Source organism: Coenobita brevimanus, chromosome 60 (genome assembly GCF_032717465.1).
Source record: "Coenobita brevimanus isolate Jiangsu-jjx chromosome 60, ASM3271746v2, whole genome shotgun sequence".
Taxonomy (NCBI): domain Eukaryota; kingdom Metazoa; phylum Arthropoda; class Malacostraca; order Decapoda; family Coenobitidae; genus Coenobita; species Coenobita brevimanus.
In genome coordinates, this window is record NC_137013.1 from 25949249 (window position 1) to 25971562 (window position 22314).

Here is a 22314-nt window from a genome sequence, read left to right on the forward strand (position 1 = left end):
TTCAAAGGGTGGTGGGAAGACATTTGCGCCTGTACACGTGAACAGGCGTTGCTCTGCGCCCAAAATTGTGAGGGTTATACACGTCAGCCAGCAGTTAGGGGTTATGGAATTGTTGAACATAAAGAATGAAAGTAATGCATGTATATGTGGCTGGGGACCTGCTGGGAGAAGGAGGGAGGTTAGAAGACAGGAAGAAATCAGTAGGATGGAAGTTGTGGAAACAATGAAGAAACTTAAAATGGGGAAAGCCCCAGGAATTGATGGAATGTATGGTGAAAAGCTGAAGCATGGGGGAGAGATAGTAGTAGAATGGATGTGGAAGATGTGCAGATTGGCCTGGGAGGAAGGTAGAGTCCCGGAGGATTGGAAGTCAGGTATAATTATTCCCATGTACAAAGGGAGAGGGGAAAAAGAAACGTGTGGTAATCAGAGTAGCATTTGTCTTCTTAGTGTAATAGGAAAAGTACATGGTAGGATACCAGAGTTAGGGAAACAACAGAGGAATTAGTTGGAGAAGAACAGGGAGGCTTTGGGAAGGGAAGAGGTTGTGTAGATCAGATATTCATTCTTAGATCTTTAGTGGAAAAGTTTCTAGAGAAGGGAAAGAAGTTGTATGTGGTCTTCATGGATTTGGAGAAAGCATATGACAGGGTGGATAGTCAAGGATTGTGGAAAATATTAAGAGTATATGGAGTAGATGGGAAGTTGTTGAATGCTGTGAAGAGTATGTATGAGGGTGTTAAGGCTTCAGTGTGTGTGGATAGTAAACTGAGTGAATTTTTCTATTTCAAGGTTGGGTTGAAACAGGGATGTGTCATGTCTAAATGGTTGTTCAATCTGTACATGGATGGGGTTGTAAAAGAGATACAAGGTAGGGCAGTGGATGTTGAAGTCGCCCTAGTGAGAGAGGGGAGTGTTTGGAAATTCCCTGTACTGTTGTTTGCAGATGATACTGTGTTGTTGAGTGAAGACAAAATGGAGCTGCAAGGCTTGGTGTATGAGTGTGGGAGAATATATATGAAACGGAATCTAAATGTGAATGTAGGGAAGAGTAAAATTATGGTCTTCGAGAGAAATGAAGTCAGTGAATGTGCAGTGAGGTTGGATGGTGAGGAATTGGAAAATGTGAGTACGTTTAAGTACTTGGGTAGTGTGATGAGTAAGGATGGAGATTTGGAGGGTGAAGTGCTTGAAAGGATACAGCAGGGAAGAAAGGTTGCTGGTTCCTTGAAAGCAGTAAGAAGAAACAGGGAAGTGGGCATGGAAGTGAAAACGTTAATACATGACAGTATCGTGATACCAGCTCTAACGTATGGAAGTGAAGCTTGGACGTTGTTGAATGGAAACAAGTAAAGAGTGAGAGCGGTGGAAGTGAGTTATTTGAGGGAAGCCTGTGGAGTCACATGGAGAGACAGACTGACAAATAAGGATGTAAAGGAGCGTTGTGGTGTGGATGTGGATGTTATAGGAAGCTTTAGGAGAAACACACTGAGGTGGTTTGGCCATGTGGAGAAGACAGAGGGTAAGAGACTGATCAGGAGAGTGTATGTGAGTGAGGTGGAGGGGGAGAGAGGGAGGGGGAGGCCAAGGATGAGATGGAGGGATGGAGTGAAGAGGTATATGAGAGATGGGAGTGTGAGTTGGGAGCAGGGCAGTGAAATGGCAGGGGACAGGGCGACGTGGAGGCGATTAGTTTGTAGCCACCCCGTAAGGGATTGAGGCGTCTGTCAATAGATAGATAGACAGATAGATGTAATCAGGAGAGAAGTTACAACAACAAAGCTGGATTATCTGTGAGATTTATAAAGCAACAACAGATCTATGCACTTCACTGGAAAGCTTACGAAAAAATTAAATGTGTTGCTTAACCCCTAATCGCTAGATAATGTCTATACACGTCACAATCGGGATGCTACGTGGCCACCAGGTAGTGGCTATACACGCAAGTGTCTTCCTGCCACCATTTGTACAGGTCGCCATTTCATCTCGGCACCAAAGGGTCGGGAAGGAGTCCCTCCACTGTACACAGACGAGTCTCAGTCTGTCCTGTGCTCTTGTCAGGTGTACAACGACGTCTTCAGGTTCCTGTTTGTCGGATTCCGTCTGCTGCACCTGTAGCCAACTGCATCATCCACCCCTGCCAAGCCTCATTCCAAGGAAACTAGAAAAGGGTTCAGTGATAGTGCCATAAGGCATGCCTTTGATGCAACTGTGTCTAGTTTACATAGTAGTGGAGAACCTATCACGATGAGAGCAAAGCCATACTCCGTTGAGAGCAAGTTGAGGGCAAAGCCGTTGAGAGCAAAGCCGTACTCGGTGCCACGGGCAGACGCACGAACACGTCCTGCTTTCGCGCTGAAAACTAGTTCTCTTCCTCACGTCATTACTCATCAACGCAACGACCTGAAGACCTGGGGATACTTTATTCACAACAGCAAGAGTTGGTGAGTAGTATGGTGAGCAATATGGTGAGTAATATGTATTCTTATTTCTCAAGGTCATTTTATTTAGCTCAAGGTAGAGTTTCCAAGGAAGAGCGGGTGACTCAGAACCTTCATTAATCCCCTAACTACTGTGATGATCTTAAGTTCCTTAACTTACAAAAACTTTCGGCGCATCCTACATAATTATGTACTTAAAAAAACAGCAAAACAAGAACGAAAAACGCTTACTAAATCAAATTAAGATACAGGAATGACTGTGCCACAGACTTTCTGAACAAGGTCGGCTTAGGCAAAAATAATTATAATCCTTTTTTTTCTTTTTTACTCCAGTACGTGTCACTATGGTGCACCATAAGTGCATCCGAAAACTGTCTTCACATGTGTAATTATTAACAAACCATACAATACAAAAAAATTATACCAAAAATAAAATAAAATATGAAAGTGTAGGGATGCGATTCCATGACTTTCTACTACTTGATATTGTGTAGATGGTTTTAGGAGCACTGCCATCCCCACTACAATCGTTGTATATACATAAGAGCCCCACTAAATACTCTCTCCTTCTGATCAATTTCATTCTTTTCACAAGCATCCTGCTGTTTTTATCCTTCAGGCTCTTTCATCTTCTCATCAAATATTCCTCTTCCTGGCATACAATTATACCTTCCATTTCCACACATCCACATTAATTTTCATCATCTTTCTATGGAGTGTTTTAAAATTACCTTCTTTCCTTTGGCAATTCGTTTCACCCTCTCATTCCACTACGGTGTTTCTATCATCTTTTACCTCTCCTAACCCCACACACCACGTCAGTGCTACACACATGTTTCTCCCACTCATTCCACCACGCTACTGCTTTCATCTCTTACGTTTTCTAATCCCACACACCACCTCAGTGCTGCACACGTTTCTCACACTTTCCACTTCCGCCATCTGCTCCATATCATATCTACACAGTCTCGCGTCCATCTCTCATACGATCCATCCTCTTTTCCACCTCCTGCAGCCTTATCACTGCACTTACCGCCTTTTAAAGTCGCAAATTGGATAGTAAACCAGTCCCTGCACTGATCCCATGACACTACGGAGATGCTACATTGTTACTGGCGTAGCCGTGTTCACCTGAAACAAGTACCCAGTGATCTACAGGCTGGTTACCTTTATGCAACAGTCCACCATAAACTTTTGGGGGTATTGGTAAGGAACTGAGGGACTTGTGTATAACTGGGCAGCGCACATGTCCGCCTATATCTATACCACTGCATGAAGGCACACGCTCCAGCACCAGTTAAAAGGAAAAAAAAAAAAACTGCTTGTTATTCTAACCACTCGCTTCCGTTGATTGTTTATATTGTTGCGACGTCCATTATATGGAGATGGGGGATGAAGTGAATACAGCATATTGTGGCTGGCAGCCGAATTCTGTGTAACGTTCGAAGTTTTGTAGCAACTTTTCCTTAGCGATTTATTTTCCACAACACACATTCCCTTTCTCTTGTTTGCTCTTTATGTGCTATATCCATCAATAACGTACAAAGCGATATTAAGGTTTAACGTGAAGAAGATGTATTATGAATTCTACGAAACCACTCGGACTACGACCCATATCCTTACCCTTAGTCTGCCTCCTCACTGCCTGTATTGCTGTCGTGGGAGACTTCGTGCTGCCTTTCCGTGACAGCACACATTGTATATTAAACGTTTATATTATTTTGTATGCTACTTATACCTCCCTATTATTGACATATTTTTCATTACCAATGTACGAGAGGATATTACCAGGTGTCGCCAGAATTCCCAAGTAAAAAACAATACGTTAAGAAATGTGAGAAAATGTTCTTACGGTAACACTCTCCAGGGTAGGCGAACTCGATGGATGGGTCTTGGCACTGAGCATTAGCCAGGGTGCAGTTGTTGGGGTAGGTCACGCCATCGCTGCCACACACGGGTTTGTACTCCTTGGTGCACACCTTAGTACACTCCTCTTGCAGGTCAGGTGAAAAAAATATGAATTACATTGAAAATATTGCCTGCATTAGCTGAGAAATAATAGCTGAAGTGAAAAATTTCTTTGAATTAATTTGTACTATCTTACAGAAATACAAAATCGTCTGTTAGAAATCAGAATGGTATTTAGGTTGATACCGTACTAAAGAATTTTAATTAAGCATTTTGTAATTTCCATTATATTGTCCCAATACCATCCTGTGACAAAACAACACGCCGTTTTCATCAAACAAGAAACATCAAGAGGTTATAACTTGGACTAATTAGTGCGAGAACAGTACATACAGTATACTGTAAATATTATATATATATATATATATTTATATATATATATATATATATATATATATATATATATAATTGTCCGCTTTTCATAAAAATAAATTTCGAAAAAGGAAGATTAACACCTACCAACACCCACCGCCAAATTCATCACCATCACCACCACCACCAAAGAGTCTTCGCAGCATCTTCTTCACTGATACTGGGCCTCCGACGTACGGTTTCGTCAACAGAGTGATTTGGGTAAAAGGGTGCTAGTACAGTGGCATGAACTTATTCTGCCAATGCCATCATGTCTTTAAGCATTAATGGATCTCATTTTAGACATGCGTGTCCTGAACTACTTCAAATACGGTACTCAGAACATTTCTTCTAAAAAAATATGAACTCATTGGGCCTAGGCAAGTACACTGACTTCATATCACAGTAATACACTGTCTTACTGACGTAGTCATTGCTAGGGTGTTCATCCTGTGTTTATCTCTTTTTAGATCTACCGAACCACCTACAACTCTTAAATATACAGTGGTAGAACACAGTATCAAAACTCTTATTTAGGAGACGATTTAATCGACAATGAATCTAGGCACATAGTTCGAAAGCTTTAAAAAATAAAAGTAATAGGTGTTAACTAAGTGACTTTCTTATAAAAAGGAAGAAGAAGTAAAGATGTCGCCATAATATTGCAGAATAAAGCCAAACAGCACAAAGTTCAGCGTTTAAAGTCTAAACTGTTTTTATGGAGAATTAGAACGAAAAACGATCTATGGGCATTGCTGGAAAGCTTATGAGGACGCAAAAGGTGTTAGTAAAAGGAGTTTCCTCAAAATTCGAAATCATAGTTTAAAAAAAAAAAAAAACGCCAAATTCATTACCAAACCCGTACTACAGCGAATCTACACACATTGCTGGAAAGCGTGTGAAAAGCAACACGTGCTACTTGCATGACGTGTGTGTGTGTGTGTATATATATATATATATATATATATATATATATATATATATATATATATATATATATATATATATATATATATATATATATATATATATGAAAAAAGGTACGAAACTGAGCACGGAAATTAACTGGGTTGCACCCGAAATTACTAAATGTTATCCTGGTGCGAACCTGGTTTCCCTGGATTCTTCTAAACAAGAAGGAACACACAAAACACACTTCTGATACACCCTAATGGTACATGGTGGACACAGAAACTCAAAGTGGCGATACCAAAGGTTTATTGTAATTGTAACTCTTTAGGTACAACCCTGGCACATTCAGCCTGAGAAAGAAACTGTGAGGGAAGTTGTCAATCTGCTATATGCGGTCTCAGTTTGTGGGCCTGAAACAACCTCTCCTTCATGTGCACGAGGAAGGTCGTCGCAAAGTCTATACACCATAAAAAGTGGGAGACATGAGAGGGGAGTTTACGTCTGTACTGTAGGGTGTTCTTAAAAGTGTATGAGGATGACAAAAGGCCTAAAAGTAGAGACTACGACTCTTGTTCTGGAAGTGAAGAACCTGATATCTAGTTCTCCATAAGGACCTGGAGGACAGATGCTAGCATGTATTGCTCCCAAAGTGGGCACACAGGGAGGTTAGAAGGGACCCAAGAGATTCGGGACAACAAGGTTATACATTGGTGTCGCCGAGATCCATTTTCCAGGTATAGGCGGGAGAGGACTAAGGAGGCATGGAAGGGGGAGGACGGGGAGAGAGGTCACCCCTAGGATCAGGGTGTCTTGCAGCAGTCGGTCCGGGCCTTGGATTCATCGTGGCTTCTCCATGGATGAGCTGTATTGGTCCAGTTTACATGTTGAGGAGGGACTTCGTGCATTCTTAGTTGAACTGCATCGAGCCAGTTCACTTGGTAAGGAGGGACTTCGTGGCTTCTCCTGAGCTGAATCACGTTGAGCCAGTTCCTAGATTTCTCTGGAGCTGTAGGTGACGAGGGACATCGTGGCTTCTTCGGGGCTGTACTGTGTCGAGCCAGTTCAGGATGGACGTTGCATCAAGCCAACATCAATGGTTTGCGTTGAGCCAAATCGAAGTTAGAGAAGCAATGAGTCTTCTCTTTAGTACCACATGGAGGCCGTACTAGAATGAAAAGTTCTGGCCATTTGCAGTACTTGGGGCTCTAGCTGTGACAGTGGGAGGGCTGCAGCTTTGCGGACGGGCGGCAAATGGTGGCGGGTGTGTGATCTCCATGCCCCTCTTGCTCGGATGCTTTTATGGTAGCTATCTTGGTGGTGGGGCAAGGCTGTCTCCTGTCTCATCGATGATGGCTTTCTGTGGTAGTAGCTGGAGCAGGGGCTCTGGTAGGTGGCCTTGTCCTGGGCATTTTACTACCTTGATCGTTTTTAAGGCCACATTCCTGTGGCAGGAGGTTGAATATTTTCGCCTCATTGGTGACCATTGTTGGTGTGAGGTTCTTCAGGGTGTAGTATCAGACTCTAAGTCATTCGTCAGGTTTCCTTTTCGGGTCTCTGACGAGGATGAGGGAGCGTGGTTAGGGGTAAGTTGCTAGTAAGCACAGTAGGTGTTGAGGCCCCTGGACTCTCTTCTTGTGTCTTGTGTTGGAGACCCAGGAATTGTAGGAGATGAACATGGTGGTGTGGGTTGGGTGTGGTTGGAGAGAGGAGATGGCGGTGATGGCCGTGGCTGCAGTAGTGACTGAGAGGCAAATGGTGACCTTTGACCCAGGGTTAAGGCTTGAAGTCGCCTGTTGTGGACATGGAGATAGCAGTGGGATGGATGTTGGCCAGTATGGGCATAGGCGGGGTGGAATTTTTGCTTGTTAGTGACCTTTTTTTTTTTTTTCTTTTTTCCTAAGTTGTGGGGTGAGTTTGATTTGTGGTTGTGTTTGGAGAGGAGGCGAGGGGTGGGGTGACAGGTTTTAATGATAATGGGGGGGCTATATCAGGTGGCCTTGATTGGCAGCCTGATCTGGTGAAGATGGAAATGCAGCTTCTGCTGGACAGGTGCGTTGAGGAGGAGGAGGGACTGGTTGATGATTTAGGTCTTGCAGATGATGGCTATGAGGTTGGGCAAGGTTGTCGTGATGGTTGTGGTAAGGGTGAAGGTTTGTTGGGGGTATGAGATGAATGAGAAGGGGTATATGAAAATGTGTGGGATGGCTGGGTGGCTGATGGTCAGGATGGCGAATCTGAGTGTGAGGTGGAGAATGAGAGGGGGAGGTGAGGATGAGGGTTGCTAGTCAGAGGACTGTGGGGTGGATGAGTTGGGTGATGAAGATGAGGGTAAGGCCTGAGGAGATGAGGATGGCTGTCTTGTTGCGGTATTTGGTGGTGATGGGAGAGGAGAGAAGTTCAAGGGTGGGGTGGTAAAGACAGGACAATGAATTTTTGGATAGCTGAACAACTGGGGATGTGGGCAAGAAGGGGTGAAGGAGGAGAGAATTGGGGTTTCCTTGGTTTTGGTGTTGGTTTTGTCAGTTTCGAGGGGGTTATATCGATGGACATTTCGGTTGTAGCATACATTGGTGGAGACCATGAAAATGAATAACAACCTTGTAACAATTCGGCACAAGGGTGATTTTGAAAGGACCTAATAACTTTGTCCAAAGTTTGTGGTCTAGGGGCAGTCTAGCATAGACTTTATCGGCCGCCGCAGACACCCATTGAGTTGAGGTAGGAGATCTTCATTTTCTTCATTGATAACTATACTGTTGAAGTCAAGGACGCTCTTGTTGGGTATATACATGATGTAGGAAGTGGGTAAAGATGCAGAAAGGGTGTGTGCGCGTCCATGCCAGTCATTTCCCGCCAAATTTGAAAATTCGCATGGTGACGCCGGTTGCAATTGCAGACGTACACTTATGGCTCTGGCACTGTCCACAGACGTAGACACCACCGTACATGTACAGTTGTGGCACTCGGCAGGTTAAAAACCTGAAGTAGTTTTTGCTGGCCAAGGTGGATTCTGTTGTTGGAGTGTGGATGGACCGTAACATCTTCAAAATTGGTGGGGCTGATGATGATGTGGCCTGAGGATGTATATAGGTTGTCCCCTATACGTCCTAACTTTCTGAATGTGTTGGGTGGCAGCCATTTGGGTTTTTCTTTAGTTTCCTACTGATGCAGTAAGGTTCTCTGTGAAGTGCTGAGCTGTGTTTTCTGTGTTTTGATGAGTGATTTCAGGGGGAGCCTCGAGAAGGCATCTTCATTGGTATGCGGTTTGGCAGTGCAGTATGTGATCTCAAAGTTGAATTCTTTGAGGGTTTCTCACCATCAGACTAAGCAAGTGTCAGTTTTTTGCGATCTCTACATCCATTGCAGGGACTGGTGGTCTGTGATGATCGTAAGCGAGGGCCGCAAGATGTAGGCCCAGAAATGCCTGAGAGCCCATACCACTCCAAGGCATTCACGTTTTGTTGCTGCTAATTTGCTTTGGAAGGGTTTAAGGTCCTGCTGGCGCAAGCGATGATATACTCTTTTCCCTCCCCGACATTGGTGCAGACGGCGTCTTTTCCAGCCAGGGAGATGTCTGTATACAACCAAAAAGGTTATATATAGTAAGAGAAGGCAACTTTTGATGCTGTAGTGAGTTATTCGAAGCCCTTGATTCTAGGGGCAGTTCAACAGAAGATTTCATCTTGTTTTGTCATGTCATGGAGTGGGTTGGCGATAGTGCTGAAGATCTTGAAAAGTGTCGGTAATATGAGGCCAGGCCTAGGAAGGCATGGACCCCTTTTTTGTCAGCAGGTGGGGTCAGCTCTGCAATGTGGGGGTGGTGGGTGGTGAGGGAGGGTGGGGGTTAAGGGTGGGGGGTTGTGCATGGGTGTGGTGAGAGAAGTCGTGTGAGGGTTGGGGAGTGGTGAAGGGATGACCGCATATGTGGACACCTTTCTGGCCCTCGGACCTTCAGACAGCATATGCAGACACCCATCTTTTAGGGGTTAATGCAGCACGGCACTGGCCCTAGACGCTGGGGATGCTCCTTCCATGTTCTTCCAAACACAATAACATCATCCAGGTAGGTTAAACAAGTTTCCCAGTTTAGCACTCGTAGCCCTGAGTCCACTAACTTGAAGAATGTGGCTGGTTCATTGTAGAGGCCAGACAGGAGGACGCTGAACTCATAAAGTCATCCTCCACTGGTGGAGAAGGCTGTTTTCTTTCCATGTTCTTCTTGTATGAGTACTTGCCAGTAGCTGATAGAATGTCCAAAGTGGAGAACTATCAGGCACAGTACAGTGAGTCCTAGGAGTTGTTAATTTGAGGTAGGGGGGAGGCATTTTTGATGGTCATGTCACTGAGTTGTCGGTAGTCAATGCAAAATCTCGTGGATTCGTCTTTCTTTCTCACCAGACCTACAAGGAAAGACCACGGGCTGGTCGTGGGTGTCACGTTTGCTGCACTCAGCATGTCATGAACTCTGCGGTCTTCTTCTTGGTACTGCAACGGATTTTTTCTGCATGAGGGCTGGTGTATGGGGGGGCCCATGTTTGTATCTGGTGATGTAGTATCTCGGTCTGGCCTATATCTCCTCCATGCAAGGCAAAGATGTCATGGTAGAGAAGGAGCAGCTGCTCCAAGTTTTGTTGGTGTTGTGGTGACAGATGTATCTGATGTAGGGAGGGGGGAGCACTGGTAGAACTTGGGGGTTCAAGTGGGGTATCAAAGGTTTCCAACACTTCCATGACTAGGCCTTTGGGAAGCATGAAGGGTCCATCGGACACATTGGCGATCCTGATGGCACTGAGGTGAGGAGGAACTATTTCCAGGGAGATGAGGCAACTGATGGCGAAGGGTTGCTTCATCTGCGTGATGAACAGCAATAGGTGCTGGGCAGGGGTCCCCAGTGGCACCCAGGCTTGATGGTGGGGTTGGATGGTGGTTGTCTTCTTGTGTGCGGTCTGCATGACAGTGTGCAGGCCGGCAGTGGGGTTGTGTATCCCGAACCGGAGGCACCACTGATGGCAATCGATGATGGCCCCCAGCTTTTGTAACAAATCCAACCTGAAATAGCCATCATAAGTCATACACCTTAAGTCAGAGATGAAGAACGAGTGGTTGGTGCACACTGACTGCTCTGGGTGGTAACTGCGAGAGGGAAAGTTCACCTTTCAGGGTCAGTGATTTGATTCCTGCCCCATTCAGGCCAGTGGGCAAGGGTTGAAGGGATTTAAAGATTGTCAAATTTTTCTTGTAAAACCACGTGTACAGGCAAGGATGCACGGCACCGGTAACCACAAGGAGCCTCACACGGACTCCATGGAGTCTAATCTTCTTGTAGACAGGCATTTTGAACTTGGTGCTAGCTGCTCCTGCCAGGACCTGAGCCGATGGTAGGAAGAATCTAAAAATCCAGCCCAGCTCCGGAGGACCTGGTTTCTTCCATCTCATCGTCTACATAATTATTGGTAGACTTTGCAACAACCTCTTTCTTGGTATCCAGTCCTGTGTCACCTACCCTGGAGTCACTGCTGGTGACATGATGCAGGAAGGGATTGGGATTCTGTGGTGAAGTTCGGTGGTTGGACATGTTGTGCCGAGCTTTAACCTGCCCATGCATATAGTGTAGGGTGCAGGAAGCACTGCAGGCCTTGATCTTCCATGGGTCAATCAAGATTAGGTTGTCATTCTATGTCTGTTTTTCTTGAGGAGATGGGGACACTCTGGGATAGAATGGGTGGCTTTGACTCCAACAATCTTCCATCTTCTGGCATGGTTGGGTGGAGACAGGATACACAGCCCCAGTTTGCTTCTGTTTGCCTGCACGTGCCGCCAGGAGCAGCCAGATTGTAATGGCGTCCCAGTCGAATCTCTGAGTATCGTAGATCGTGAAGTGTTCCTGGACGACACTAGGTAGGATTTGTATGAGGTGCACGAACATACTGCATGTTGATTGCGTTGTTTTTCAGTCAACTGGGCGTAGGCTGACATAGTAAAGTTTCTGAAGTACGCTAATGTTGTGTCTGGATATCCCTAGGATTTTACGTAATTTAACTGTGAGTGTGTGACGTCCGAACAGAGGAAGAGTTTTACGGCATGGACCACTACTTTACTGAACTCTGTCCATGTTAGGTTCACACTGATTTTCCCTGCTACCAGGGAAACCGACTTGCCTAGATGAGCAATACCGCGATTTTCTGTGCATTCTTTTTGTAAACCGAATCCAATACAGGCTTGACCATATCCTATCAGAGTGACGGAAGTGGAATCAACCAGCATCACACCAGCAAGCACAGCTTTCGCTTCATCTTCTGTTTCAACCTTGGCCATCACCATTACTTCAGACATGGATGTAATGACTGCTATCACCTCCACCAGAGCCCTAACCTTGACTACCAATGCTGCTTAAGACCCCATCATCACCATCCTTGGGTAACATCTACCAGCACCCTACCCCCACCACCACTTCCCCCACCCCCGTCACGGCATCTGAGGGTTACACCAGCACTTTGTCACGCCAAGAAAAATCTCAAACTGACCAAGTTACAACTAAAGCAAGCACATAATAATGCAGGCAAGATGACTCTCCGCCTTGGAGACACTCGTAAATAATTCCACTGTCCATTAATGATGTCTTTATTCTAATTTCCTCTTATCTTATTTTGTCTCAATTCTAATTAACCTCAATGATATTTACTCACATTTATGACAATATTATTCCATTCCATGTATTAAATGATAATGAGATTCAGTGTCATTTGTGGTCCAATGAGTTTTCTATTTCAGATTTGCATAACATACGATTTTCCGTGGTCAATAATGATAGTGATAACACTGATAAAGATTATGATTCGGATTCTATTTTTAACCTTTAAACGTCTGTTCCTGAACCTCAGTACTATTTTTGTGAGTCGGGCGGGCTCTCATATGAACCACACGCCCAAGGTTCCTTATTATGGGTCTTATTTATGAATATTCCAAGTATTCCATCCAACCATAACAACTTTTTAGTGCAAGATGTTAACTGCATGAATATAAAATTTGATATAATGGATTTCTCCGAAACCAGATTAGATCATCATCTATCATAACTGTATGATATGTGAAACTACACTACTGTATATTCTCAATGTAGGAACACAAGTGGTGGTTGACTGTGTAAGTACTGTTCTACTGTAGCTCAATGAATAGCATTCACCTACCTCAGGTTTCGGTCACCGAGTCTTGTCTTCAGTGTGTCAGTGTCGGTCTGGACGGTAATAATGGTAAAATATTTGTTGTTTGTTTTTATTGCCCTCCCAATGGTAATATACAGGAGTTTTTGTCATAAATGTATAATGTTTTCATGTATATTAACCCGTCCCATCCCGTCGACGTATGGGTACATTGCAACGATTTGCATTTGCCAGTCCCGGCGACGTACTGGTACGTTGTGCAATTGCAAGGTCCCTAATTTGCACAGTTTTCAATTTTCGTGCGTGATTTTTCATATGTATACACGGGACACCTTCCTGTATTCCTCTACAAGATGCCAAGCAGGGACAATGCCTTACACCGCATAACCTCCCCCCTCCCCCTCTCACGCCATTGTCTCGGCAATTCACCTGTTACCAGTGACCTAGCCAATAAAGACATTCAGGGCCAGAGTGATTCCCCAATCGATGACAATGTGGAGGACAAGGTTTACATAGCATTAGAGGAAGAAAGAGTCAGAAATGATGATCAGGTAATGTGGGAAAAAAAAGGTCATGAATGGTGATCAGTCAGTGAGTGAAACAATGCTTATAATGCCTATATTACTGTTTGAAAACCAATATACTCTTGTACTACATATAAATTCGTACCAAGTAAAGAAATAAATACCGTTTATGAGTGGATAAAATAGTTACCCTCCCACAGAACTCGTTTTCTTTGGTGCCAGCATGTTAGAAAACCAGTCAGGTAAGGAGGAACTCCTACCTGGATTGAGTATTGTAAACCTCAGGTGAGCGATTTCTCTATGAATTTTCGATGTTTCTCACCAAAAGCGGAGGTTTTAGCCAAAAAATTTTTTTTCGAAAATACCTCGGGACTGGGGGATGTCGGAGGTGTGGAAAACCTCGGGACGTGATGGGTTAAAAAAAATAATTTTAAACATATATATTTTATGGGTGATTGGAATTTAGATCTCTATCTATCTATCTGTCTATTGCCAGACGGCTCAATCCTGTACAGGGTGGCCACAAACAAATCGCCTCCACGTCGCCCTGTCCCCCGCCATTTCACTGTCCTGCCCCCAACTCACACCCCCCTCTCTCACATACCTCTCCACCCCATCCCTCCATCTTATCCTCGGCCTCTCCCTCTTTCTCCCCCCCTCCACCTCACTCACATACACTCTCCTCGTCAGTCTCTCACCCTCCATCCTCTCCACATGGCCAAACCACCTCAGTTTGTTCCTCCTAATGCTTCCTATCACAACCACATCCACACCACAATGCTCCTTTATATCCTCATTTGTCAGCCTGTCTCTCCATGTGACTCCACAGTTTCCTCTTAAATAACTCATTTCCACTGCACTTGCTCTTGACTTGTGTCCTTCCAACAACGTCCAAGCTTCACTTCCATACGTTAGAGTTGGTATCACAATACTGTCATGTATTAAATTTTTCACTTCCATGCTCACTTCCCTGTTTCTTATCACTGCTTTCAAGGAACCAGCAACCTTTCTTCCTTGTTGTACCCTTTCAAGCACTTTACCCTCCAAACTTCCATCCTTACTCATCACACTACCCAAGTACTTAAACGTACTCACATTTTCCATTTCCTCACCATTCAACCTAACTGTACATTCACTGACTTCACCTCTCTCACAGACCATCATTTTACTCTTCCCTGCATTCACCTGTAGATTCCGTTTCTTACACACTCTCCCAAACTCATCCACCAAGCCTTGCAGCTCCCCTTCGTCTTCACTCAATAACAGTATCATCTGCAAATAACAGTACAGGGAGTTTCCAAACACTACCCTCTCTCACTTGGGTCACTCCAACTTCCACTGGCCTACCTTGTACCTCTTTTATTATCCTATCCATGTACAGATTGAACAGGCATGGAGACATGACACATCCCTGTTTCAACCCAACCTTCAAAGAGAAAAATTCACTCATTCACCATCCACACGTACTGCAGCCTTAGCACCATCATACATACTCTTCACAGCATTCAAGAACGACCCATCTACTCTATTTATTCTTAATACTTTCCACAATTCTTGTGTATCCATCCTGTCATATGCTTTCTCCAAATCCATGAAAGCCACATACAACTTCTTTCCATTCTCTAGAAACTTTTCCATTAAAGATCTAAGAATGAATATCTGATCTACACAACCTCTCCCCTTCTTAAAGCCTACCTGTTCTTCTCCAACTAATTCTTCTGTTCTTTCCCTTTGTCAATAAGTATCCTACCATACACTTTTCCTATTACACTAAGAAGACCAAATGCCCCTATGATTACCACACACTTCTTTTTCCCCTTTTCCTTTGTACAAGGGAATAATTATACCTGACTTCCAATCCTCTGGGACTCTACCTTCCTCCCAGGCCAATCTGCACATCTTCCACATCCATTCGACTACTATCATGACAGCATGATCTCTTAAAGAATAATATTCATATGCCTACAACTCCATTCATGTTTTCCCACAATAACCAGACTAACACGCATTTATCAGAATTCTGCAACAATTTTAGATAATATATGGATTATCCAGATTATGTATAAAAATCTAACTATATAATGTACTCTTCTATCAGTGACCACTTTCCTGTTTCTCGCAATTCAAGGTTTCAACTGGACGTACTCAACAACAAATGCATAAGGTCCACAAAAGGTTAGTGTCCATGCGAAGTAAAGATAAATTTTTAAACTTCCTTAATTCCACAAAGTGGGATGATCTTTTTTCCCAGACCTGTCCTAATATTGCATACGATTGTTTCTATCAGAAATTTAACGACATATTTGACCTAACATTTCCAGAAACAACGTTTGCCCTAAAAAGGGATCAGTTGGATAAGCCTTACATTACAGTATGTCAGGAATTAGAGCCTCGATCTGCTAGAATAGGTTGGCAAGACTTGCTGGTAAATGGCCTATTACATATGATGCTCATTTTGAAACATACCGCAATATGTTAACTACAATTATCCAACATGCAAGGAAGCAATATTTTAATAATAAACTTAACAACGAACAAGGAAACCCCAACAGCACGTGGAAGGTTTTGAATGAAATTTTGTGTAGGAAAAACAAATGCATCTACAATAGTTCTGACATGAATTTTGATAACATCTCGAACATCAGTAATGCATTCCATCAACATTTTGTAAACACTGGGAGGTCACTATCACAAGGTGTTCGTCAGGGAGGGACAAGTTTCACCAAGTATCTACCTCCGCCACCAGACTTCATCACTGTGGTTACCCCCTGTACCTCTACAAGAAATGCTAGATATTATTAGTAATTTGAAATATACTGCCTCGAGTTATGATGAAATTCCTGTTTCTATAGTTAAATAATGGATCATTAAACAATGAAATTGAGGAGAGGATTAGACAGGCTTGGCGAACTGTTGGAATGTTGAAATCTGTTTGGAATAATAATATGCTTTCGGTACATACTAAAGTGAAAATTTACAAGTCCATGGTTAGACCAATTTTAATTTACGGGCATGAGTCATGGTACAGTACAATTGCAACAGATCAGAAAGTATTAGGATTTGAGAATAAAATACTGAGAAGGATTCTTGGGGTAAAGTGGCAAAACAGAGTTACAAATGCAAGAATAAGGGATATTACGAGAATGGAACCAGTTAATGAATATGTGAGACTGTCTCGCTGGACGTGGCTGAGGCACACATACAGAAAAGAAGGTAGTTTAATACAGGATGTGCCAGAGTGGACTGCTAGAGGAAGAAGAGGTAGAGGTAGGCCGAGGGAAACCTGGTTGAGGACAATGAAAAAAGAAGCAGGAGAGGTGTGTTGGTGGGACCTGAAGGAGATGGCAGGAGACAAATATTAGTGGAGAGAGTTCATTGAGGCCCTATGCATCCCGTGGGGTGCAACAGGAAATGATTGATTGATTGATAGTTAAATCTTCCTCTCAAATAATTAGCCCTATTATAGTCCATATTATCTTTTAAAACTGGTGTTTTCCCTGACGCTTTGAAAATTGCTCGTTTACTCCAGTTTACAAAGCTGGTAAAAAGAAAGACTTTAACAGTTATAGACCTATATCAGTCCTGCCTGTAATAAGTAATCTATCTGAGAGAGCTACATGTTCGAGACTTGTCCCATTCCTTCTTGGTAATAATCGTATTAATCCTCAGCAGCATGGTTTTCTTCAGAATAAATCAACAGAAGAGGCTTTAGTAATTTTTATGAATATAATCAATGAATCATTGGAAAGAAAAGAACACGCTGTTGGGGTTTTTATAGATTTTGCTAACGCTTTTGATTCGTTAGATCATGATATACTACTTGATAAACTGAAATATAATGGTGTAATAGGTATTCCCCTTAAACTGTTTTCTTCCTACTTAAGTAACAGGAAACAATATGTCGTTTATAACCAAGAATGTTCTAATTGCTTAAATATCTCAACAGGAGTTCCTCAAGCGTCAATCTTGGGCCCTTTGCTATTTTTAGTTTATATTAACGATCTTGTCAATGCCAGTGACAAATTAAAATATTTTACATATGCTGATGATGCAAATATTGTAATGTCTCATGAAAATGTACACAGCTTGTTTAGTATGTTAAATAATGAACTTGAAAAATTAAATAATTAGATTATTGCAAATAAATTAGTACTGAACATATCCAAGACTCACTATATTCACTTTTATAGAACGACTACAGCTGAAACTTTACAACAGTTAGTACCTGGAGGTCATAATATAAGCAAACAATTAACGACTAAATTCCTGGGTGTCAACAGTGACTATAAATTAAAATGGAAAGAACATAAACTGGGGGTAAACAGTCAGACTGCCAAAACATATGGTATATTGTATAAAACACGTGAAATGCTTACCTCCTCTGCACTTCGAAGTGTGTACCATTCCTTTGTATATCCATATCTTATATATAGTATTGTTGTACGGGGTGGTGCGAGTCAAGCTTGTAAAAATCCCTTGGTTGTAATGCAGAAACGGATAGTAAGACCTATTTCTTATTTTTAAAAAATATGATTCAACAGTAATGCATTTAACCCATAACTGCCCGATTTTTTTTTTTTTTTTTCTGAGAGGCTTAGATTTTTCTATATTTCTAGCCTTAGTATGAAGTAAATAATTTGCCAAAGGACTTTGTTAAATTCTAAATATCATAGTTAGCACAGAATAAGGTGTGACATATTTGTCACACTAGGCAAATACAAGTACATTTCTAGTTATACTGGAAAATAGTATGTGTTGCTATGTAAACATGTTTATTTGTATTTATACAAGTTATATATCACAATTTCTCATTTTTCTGCAATACTTTGAACTATGACAAAAAAATATATATATATACAATTTACAAAAATTTGCCACCAAAATATTCTGTTTACTTGGTGTGAAAGAGAAGGTTGCAAGGTATGCAGAGTCCTACATTACATTTACTACACTGACTAGATGGAGTAGCAACCGTGGCTCAGTGGGCTAGAGCGCTCCGCTCTGACCGAAGGGTTGGAGGATCGAATCCACCCAAGGGTCATTGGTAGACATCAAGAAGGTCATCCGGTCATAAAATGCTACACATGCAAATCCAAAAGTCCTCTACCCAAGGGCAACGCCTTAGCCCTTCGGGGATACCAAGCATAAAACCAGAACACACACTGACTAGATGGAACTTTTTGACATCCATCACCTGCACATCATCGTCTTTTCTTTCCTGGTGTTTCTATAAGGTAATGTTCTATTCCATCATAACGAGTATCCTCCATCACACGTTTATCATCTTTTCCTGAGTAAGACCGAGGCCTTCCTTTACTTTTGGGGGCTTACCATACCGAGTAAGGTAGGTTTCAACAATTTGTTCCATGAATTCACACTGTTTCAGGTTGCCCCCAGACTTCTTATGCAACAACCAAGCATTCTGTACAGTCACATCAATCAACCATGTAAATATGCACCACCACCGCTTTCTTTCTCGAAGCGCTATTCGATATTTGTTCACATTTTGGTCTTGCCTGTCAGTTCCTCCCATGTGCTGATTGTATTCTTGGATGATCTTTGGGCAGTCAACTTCTATATTCTTTTTCTCTTTCTGGCAATATCTTTTCACTTTACTTGAAGAATTACTTGTGTGAATTGTAGAAGCTATTGTCACGACTGAATTATCCATCCATCTACGTACAGCAATCTTGTTTCCCATGTAAACAAAATATTCGATGCTTCCTCTCTTCTATTTCTTCATCATTTGTACAGACTTCAAAGGGCAACTCTTACATCAGTTTTCTCTTATTGTTCCTGTACCCCCATATTTCTGTTTTGAAGTACCTTCAGCAATGGAAAAGAAGTGAAGAGATTATCAGAGTAAAAGTTATAAGGAAGATCTCTCTTATCTTCTGGCAATGAGTCAATAATGGTTAGTAACAAGCTAGAGACTATAAATCCAATCACATAAAGTACATGTGTAAAGTGAGGATGGAAGAAATGCGAGTATAAATAGCTTGGGAATGGCTGGGAAAAGGAGGGAGGTGAGAAGACAGGAAGAAATCACTAGGATAGAAGTTGTGGAAGCAATGAAGAAAGTCAAATTGGGGAAAAGCCTCAGGAATTGATGGAGTGTGTGGTGATATGCTGAAGCATGGGGAGAGATAGTAGTAGAATGGATGTGGAAGATGTGCAGATTGGCCTGGGAGGAAGGTAGAGTCCCGGAGGATTGGAAGTCAGGTATAATTATTCCCTTGTACAAAGGAAAAGGGGAAAAAGAAGTGTGTGGTAATTATAGAGGCATTTGTCTTCTTAGTGTAATAGGAAAAGTATATGGTAGGATACTTATTGAAAGAGTTAGGGAAAGTACAGAGGAATTAGTTGGAGAAGAACAGGGAGGTTTTAGGAAGGGGTGAGGTTGTGTAAATCAAATATTAATTCTTAGATCTTTAGTGGGAAAGTTTCTAGAGAAGGGAAGGAAGTGGTATGTGGCTTTCATAAATTTGGAGAAAGCCTATGACAGGGTGGATAGACAAGGATTGTGGAAAGTATTAAGAATATATGGAGTAGATGGGAAGTTGTTGAATGCTGTGAAGAGTATGTTATGATGGTGCTAAGCCTGCAGTGCGTGTGGATGGTGAAATGAGTGAATTTTTCTCTTTGAAGGTTGGGTTGAAACAGGGATGTCATGTCTCCAAGGCTGTTCAATCTGTACATGGATGGGGTAATAAAAGAGGTACAAGGTAGGGTAGTGGATGTTGGAGTGGCCCTGGTGAGAGAGGGTAGTGTTTGGAAACTCCCTGTACTGTTGTTTGCAGAGGATACTCTGTTGTTGAGTGAAGATGAAGGGGAGCTGCAAGGCTTGGTGGATGAGTTTGGGAGAGTGTGTAAGAAACGGAATCTAAAGGTGAATGCAGGGAAGAGTAAAGTGATGGTCTTTGAGAGAGGTGAAGTCAGTAAATGTACAGTGAGGTTGCATGGTGAGGAAATGGAATATGTGAGTACGTTTAAGTACTTGGGTAGTGTGATGAGTAAGGATAGAAGTTTGGAGGGTGAAGTGCTTGAAAGGGTACAGCAAGGAAGAAAGGTTGCTGGTTCCTTGAAAGCAGTGATAAGAAACAGGGAAGTGAGCATGGAAGTGAAAAAGTTACTACATAACAGTATTGTGATACCAACTCTACGTATGGAAGTGAAGCTTGGACGTTGTTGGAAGGACACAAGTCAAGAGTGAGAACAGTGGAAATGAGTTATTTAAGAGGAGCCTGTGGAGTCACATGGAGAGATGGGCTGACAAATGAGGATATAAAGGAGCGTTGTGGTGTGGATGTGGATGTGATAGGAACCATTAGTAGGAACACACTGAGGTGGTTTGGCCATGTGGAGAGGATGGAGGGTGAGAGACTCACGAGGACAGTGTATGTGAGTGAGTTGGAGGGAGGAAGAGGGAGGGGGAGGCCGAGGATGAGATGAAGGGATGGGGTGGAAAGGTATATGAGAGAGGGGGGTGTGAGTTGGGAGCAGGGCAGTGAAATGGCGGGGGACAGGGCGACGTGGAGGCGATTTGTTTGTGGCCACCCCGTGCGGGATTGAGGCGTCTGACAATAGATAGATATATGGACGTAAATCACAATCATGATTCAAAAGGACGTGAAATTAATCTCCTTATCTCACCAGTTACAACACTTACCAGCAAACGTCATATACTGTATACTGTGCAGGACCAGTTATGTGGAACTGCCTACCTTATCACCTTAAAACTAATAATAATTTTAGCTTCTTTAAACAGGCAACTAAACTCAAAATTATGAGTGGGTTCTTAAACATTAATTTAGAAATACGTTGTAAAAAAGTTTTTTTCATAAATTAATAATTTTGTATTGTCAGAGACAGATGAACCAAGTTATTTTTAAATGCTTATCAGGTGTGTAAAAGAGCCATCGGCTCAACAAACCTGGCCAGTATGGTTTCTTCTATATATTTACAATATATGTCTGTATGTTGCTCTGGCTAATAATAAATTGACTTTGAATTGACTCTGACTTTGATATCAGTCGTAATATCATACAGTTTTGCATCATACTTGGGTATGGAGATGTGGGACCTTTGGGCCACCATCGTGGTGTATGTGCTACCGTGTACGTGGAGTGATCACAGCCCTGCTTTGCCTTCCCTTCACATTTGGAACAATCGTTACCCACTATTGTTATGCTGGTACAAACTTGGTTTCCTAGGGTTCTTGTAAACAGGAAGGAACAAACAAAACACATATCTGATACACTCTAATGGAACAAGGTGGGCACAAAAACTCACAGTGGTGATATCGCAGGTTTATTAGTATTCTTCCACTCTAGGTACAACCCTAGCACATTAAACCTGAGACACAGAAACAATGCGAGGGAAGTGGTCAGTCTGGGATATGGGGTCTCGAATTAGAGGTCCTTTTTAAGGACCTCTAATTCGAGTGCACTAGGTAGGTCGCTGCAAAGTTTATACGCCGACAAACAAGGGAGACCCAGGAGTTAAGTTTGCATCTGTACTATAGTGTGTTGTTAAAAGTGTATCAGGACGACAAAAGGCCAAAATGGAGGGACTACGACTCTTGTTCTGATAGGGAGGAACCCGATATTTAGTTCTCCCTAAGAACCTGGGGGACAGATATTAGTGTGTATTTTTCCCAAAGTGGGAACACAGGGAGGTTAGAAGTGAACCGAGAAAGTCGGGAAAGCAAGGTTATACAATGATCCATCCAATATATTACCACTATGCTGGGAATCAAACCCAGGACTCTCAGGTGATGTCGCCGGGATCTGTTTTCCAGGTGCAGTGGGTAGGGGACTGAGGGGGTGTGGAAGGGGCAGCACAGGAAGAGAGGCAACTCCTGGGATCGGGGTGTCTTGCAGCAGTCAGTCCGGATCCAGGATACGTCGTGGCTTCTCCAGGGCTGAACCGCTTTAAGCCAGTTCAGATGGTGGGGAG

General features: G+C 42.7%; 1 protein-coding gene across 1 annotated transcript in view; it reads right to left on the bottom strand.

Annotated features, from left to right (window-relative positions):
* The window catches only part of LOC145403332 (uncharacterized), a 137864-nt gene that overhangs the window by 43266 nt on the left and 72284 nt on the right, over positions 1-22314 (bottom strand). The window contains exon 5 of the mRNA XM_080275124.1: positions 4294-4434. Within this exon, the coding sequence (XP_080131250.1) occupies positions 4294-4434 (141 nt within the window). The remainder of the gene's footprint in view (positions 1-4293; positions 4435-22314) is intronic.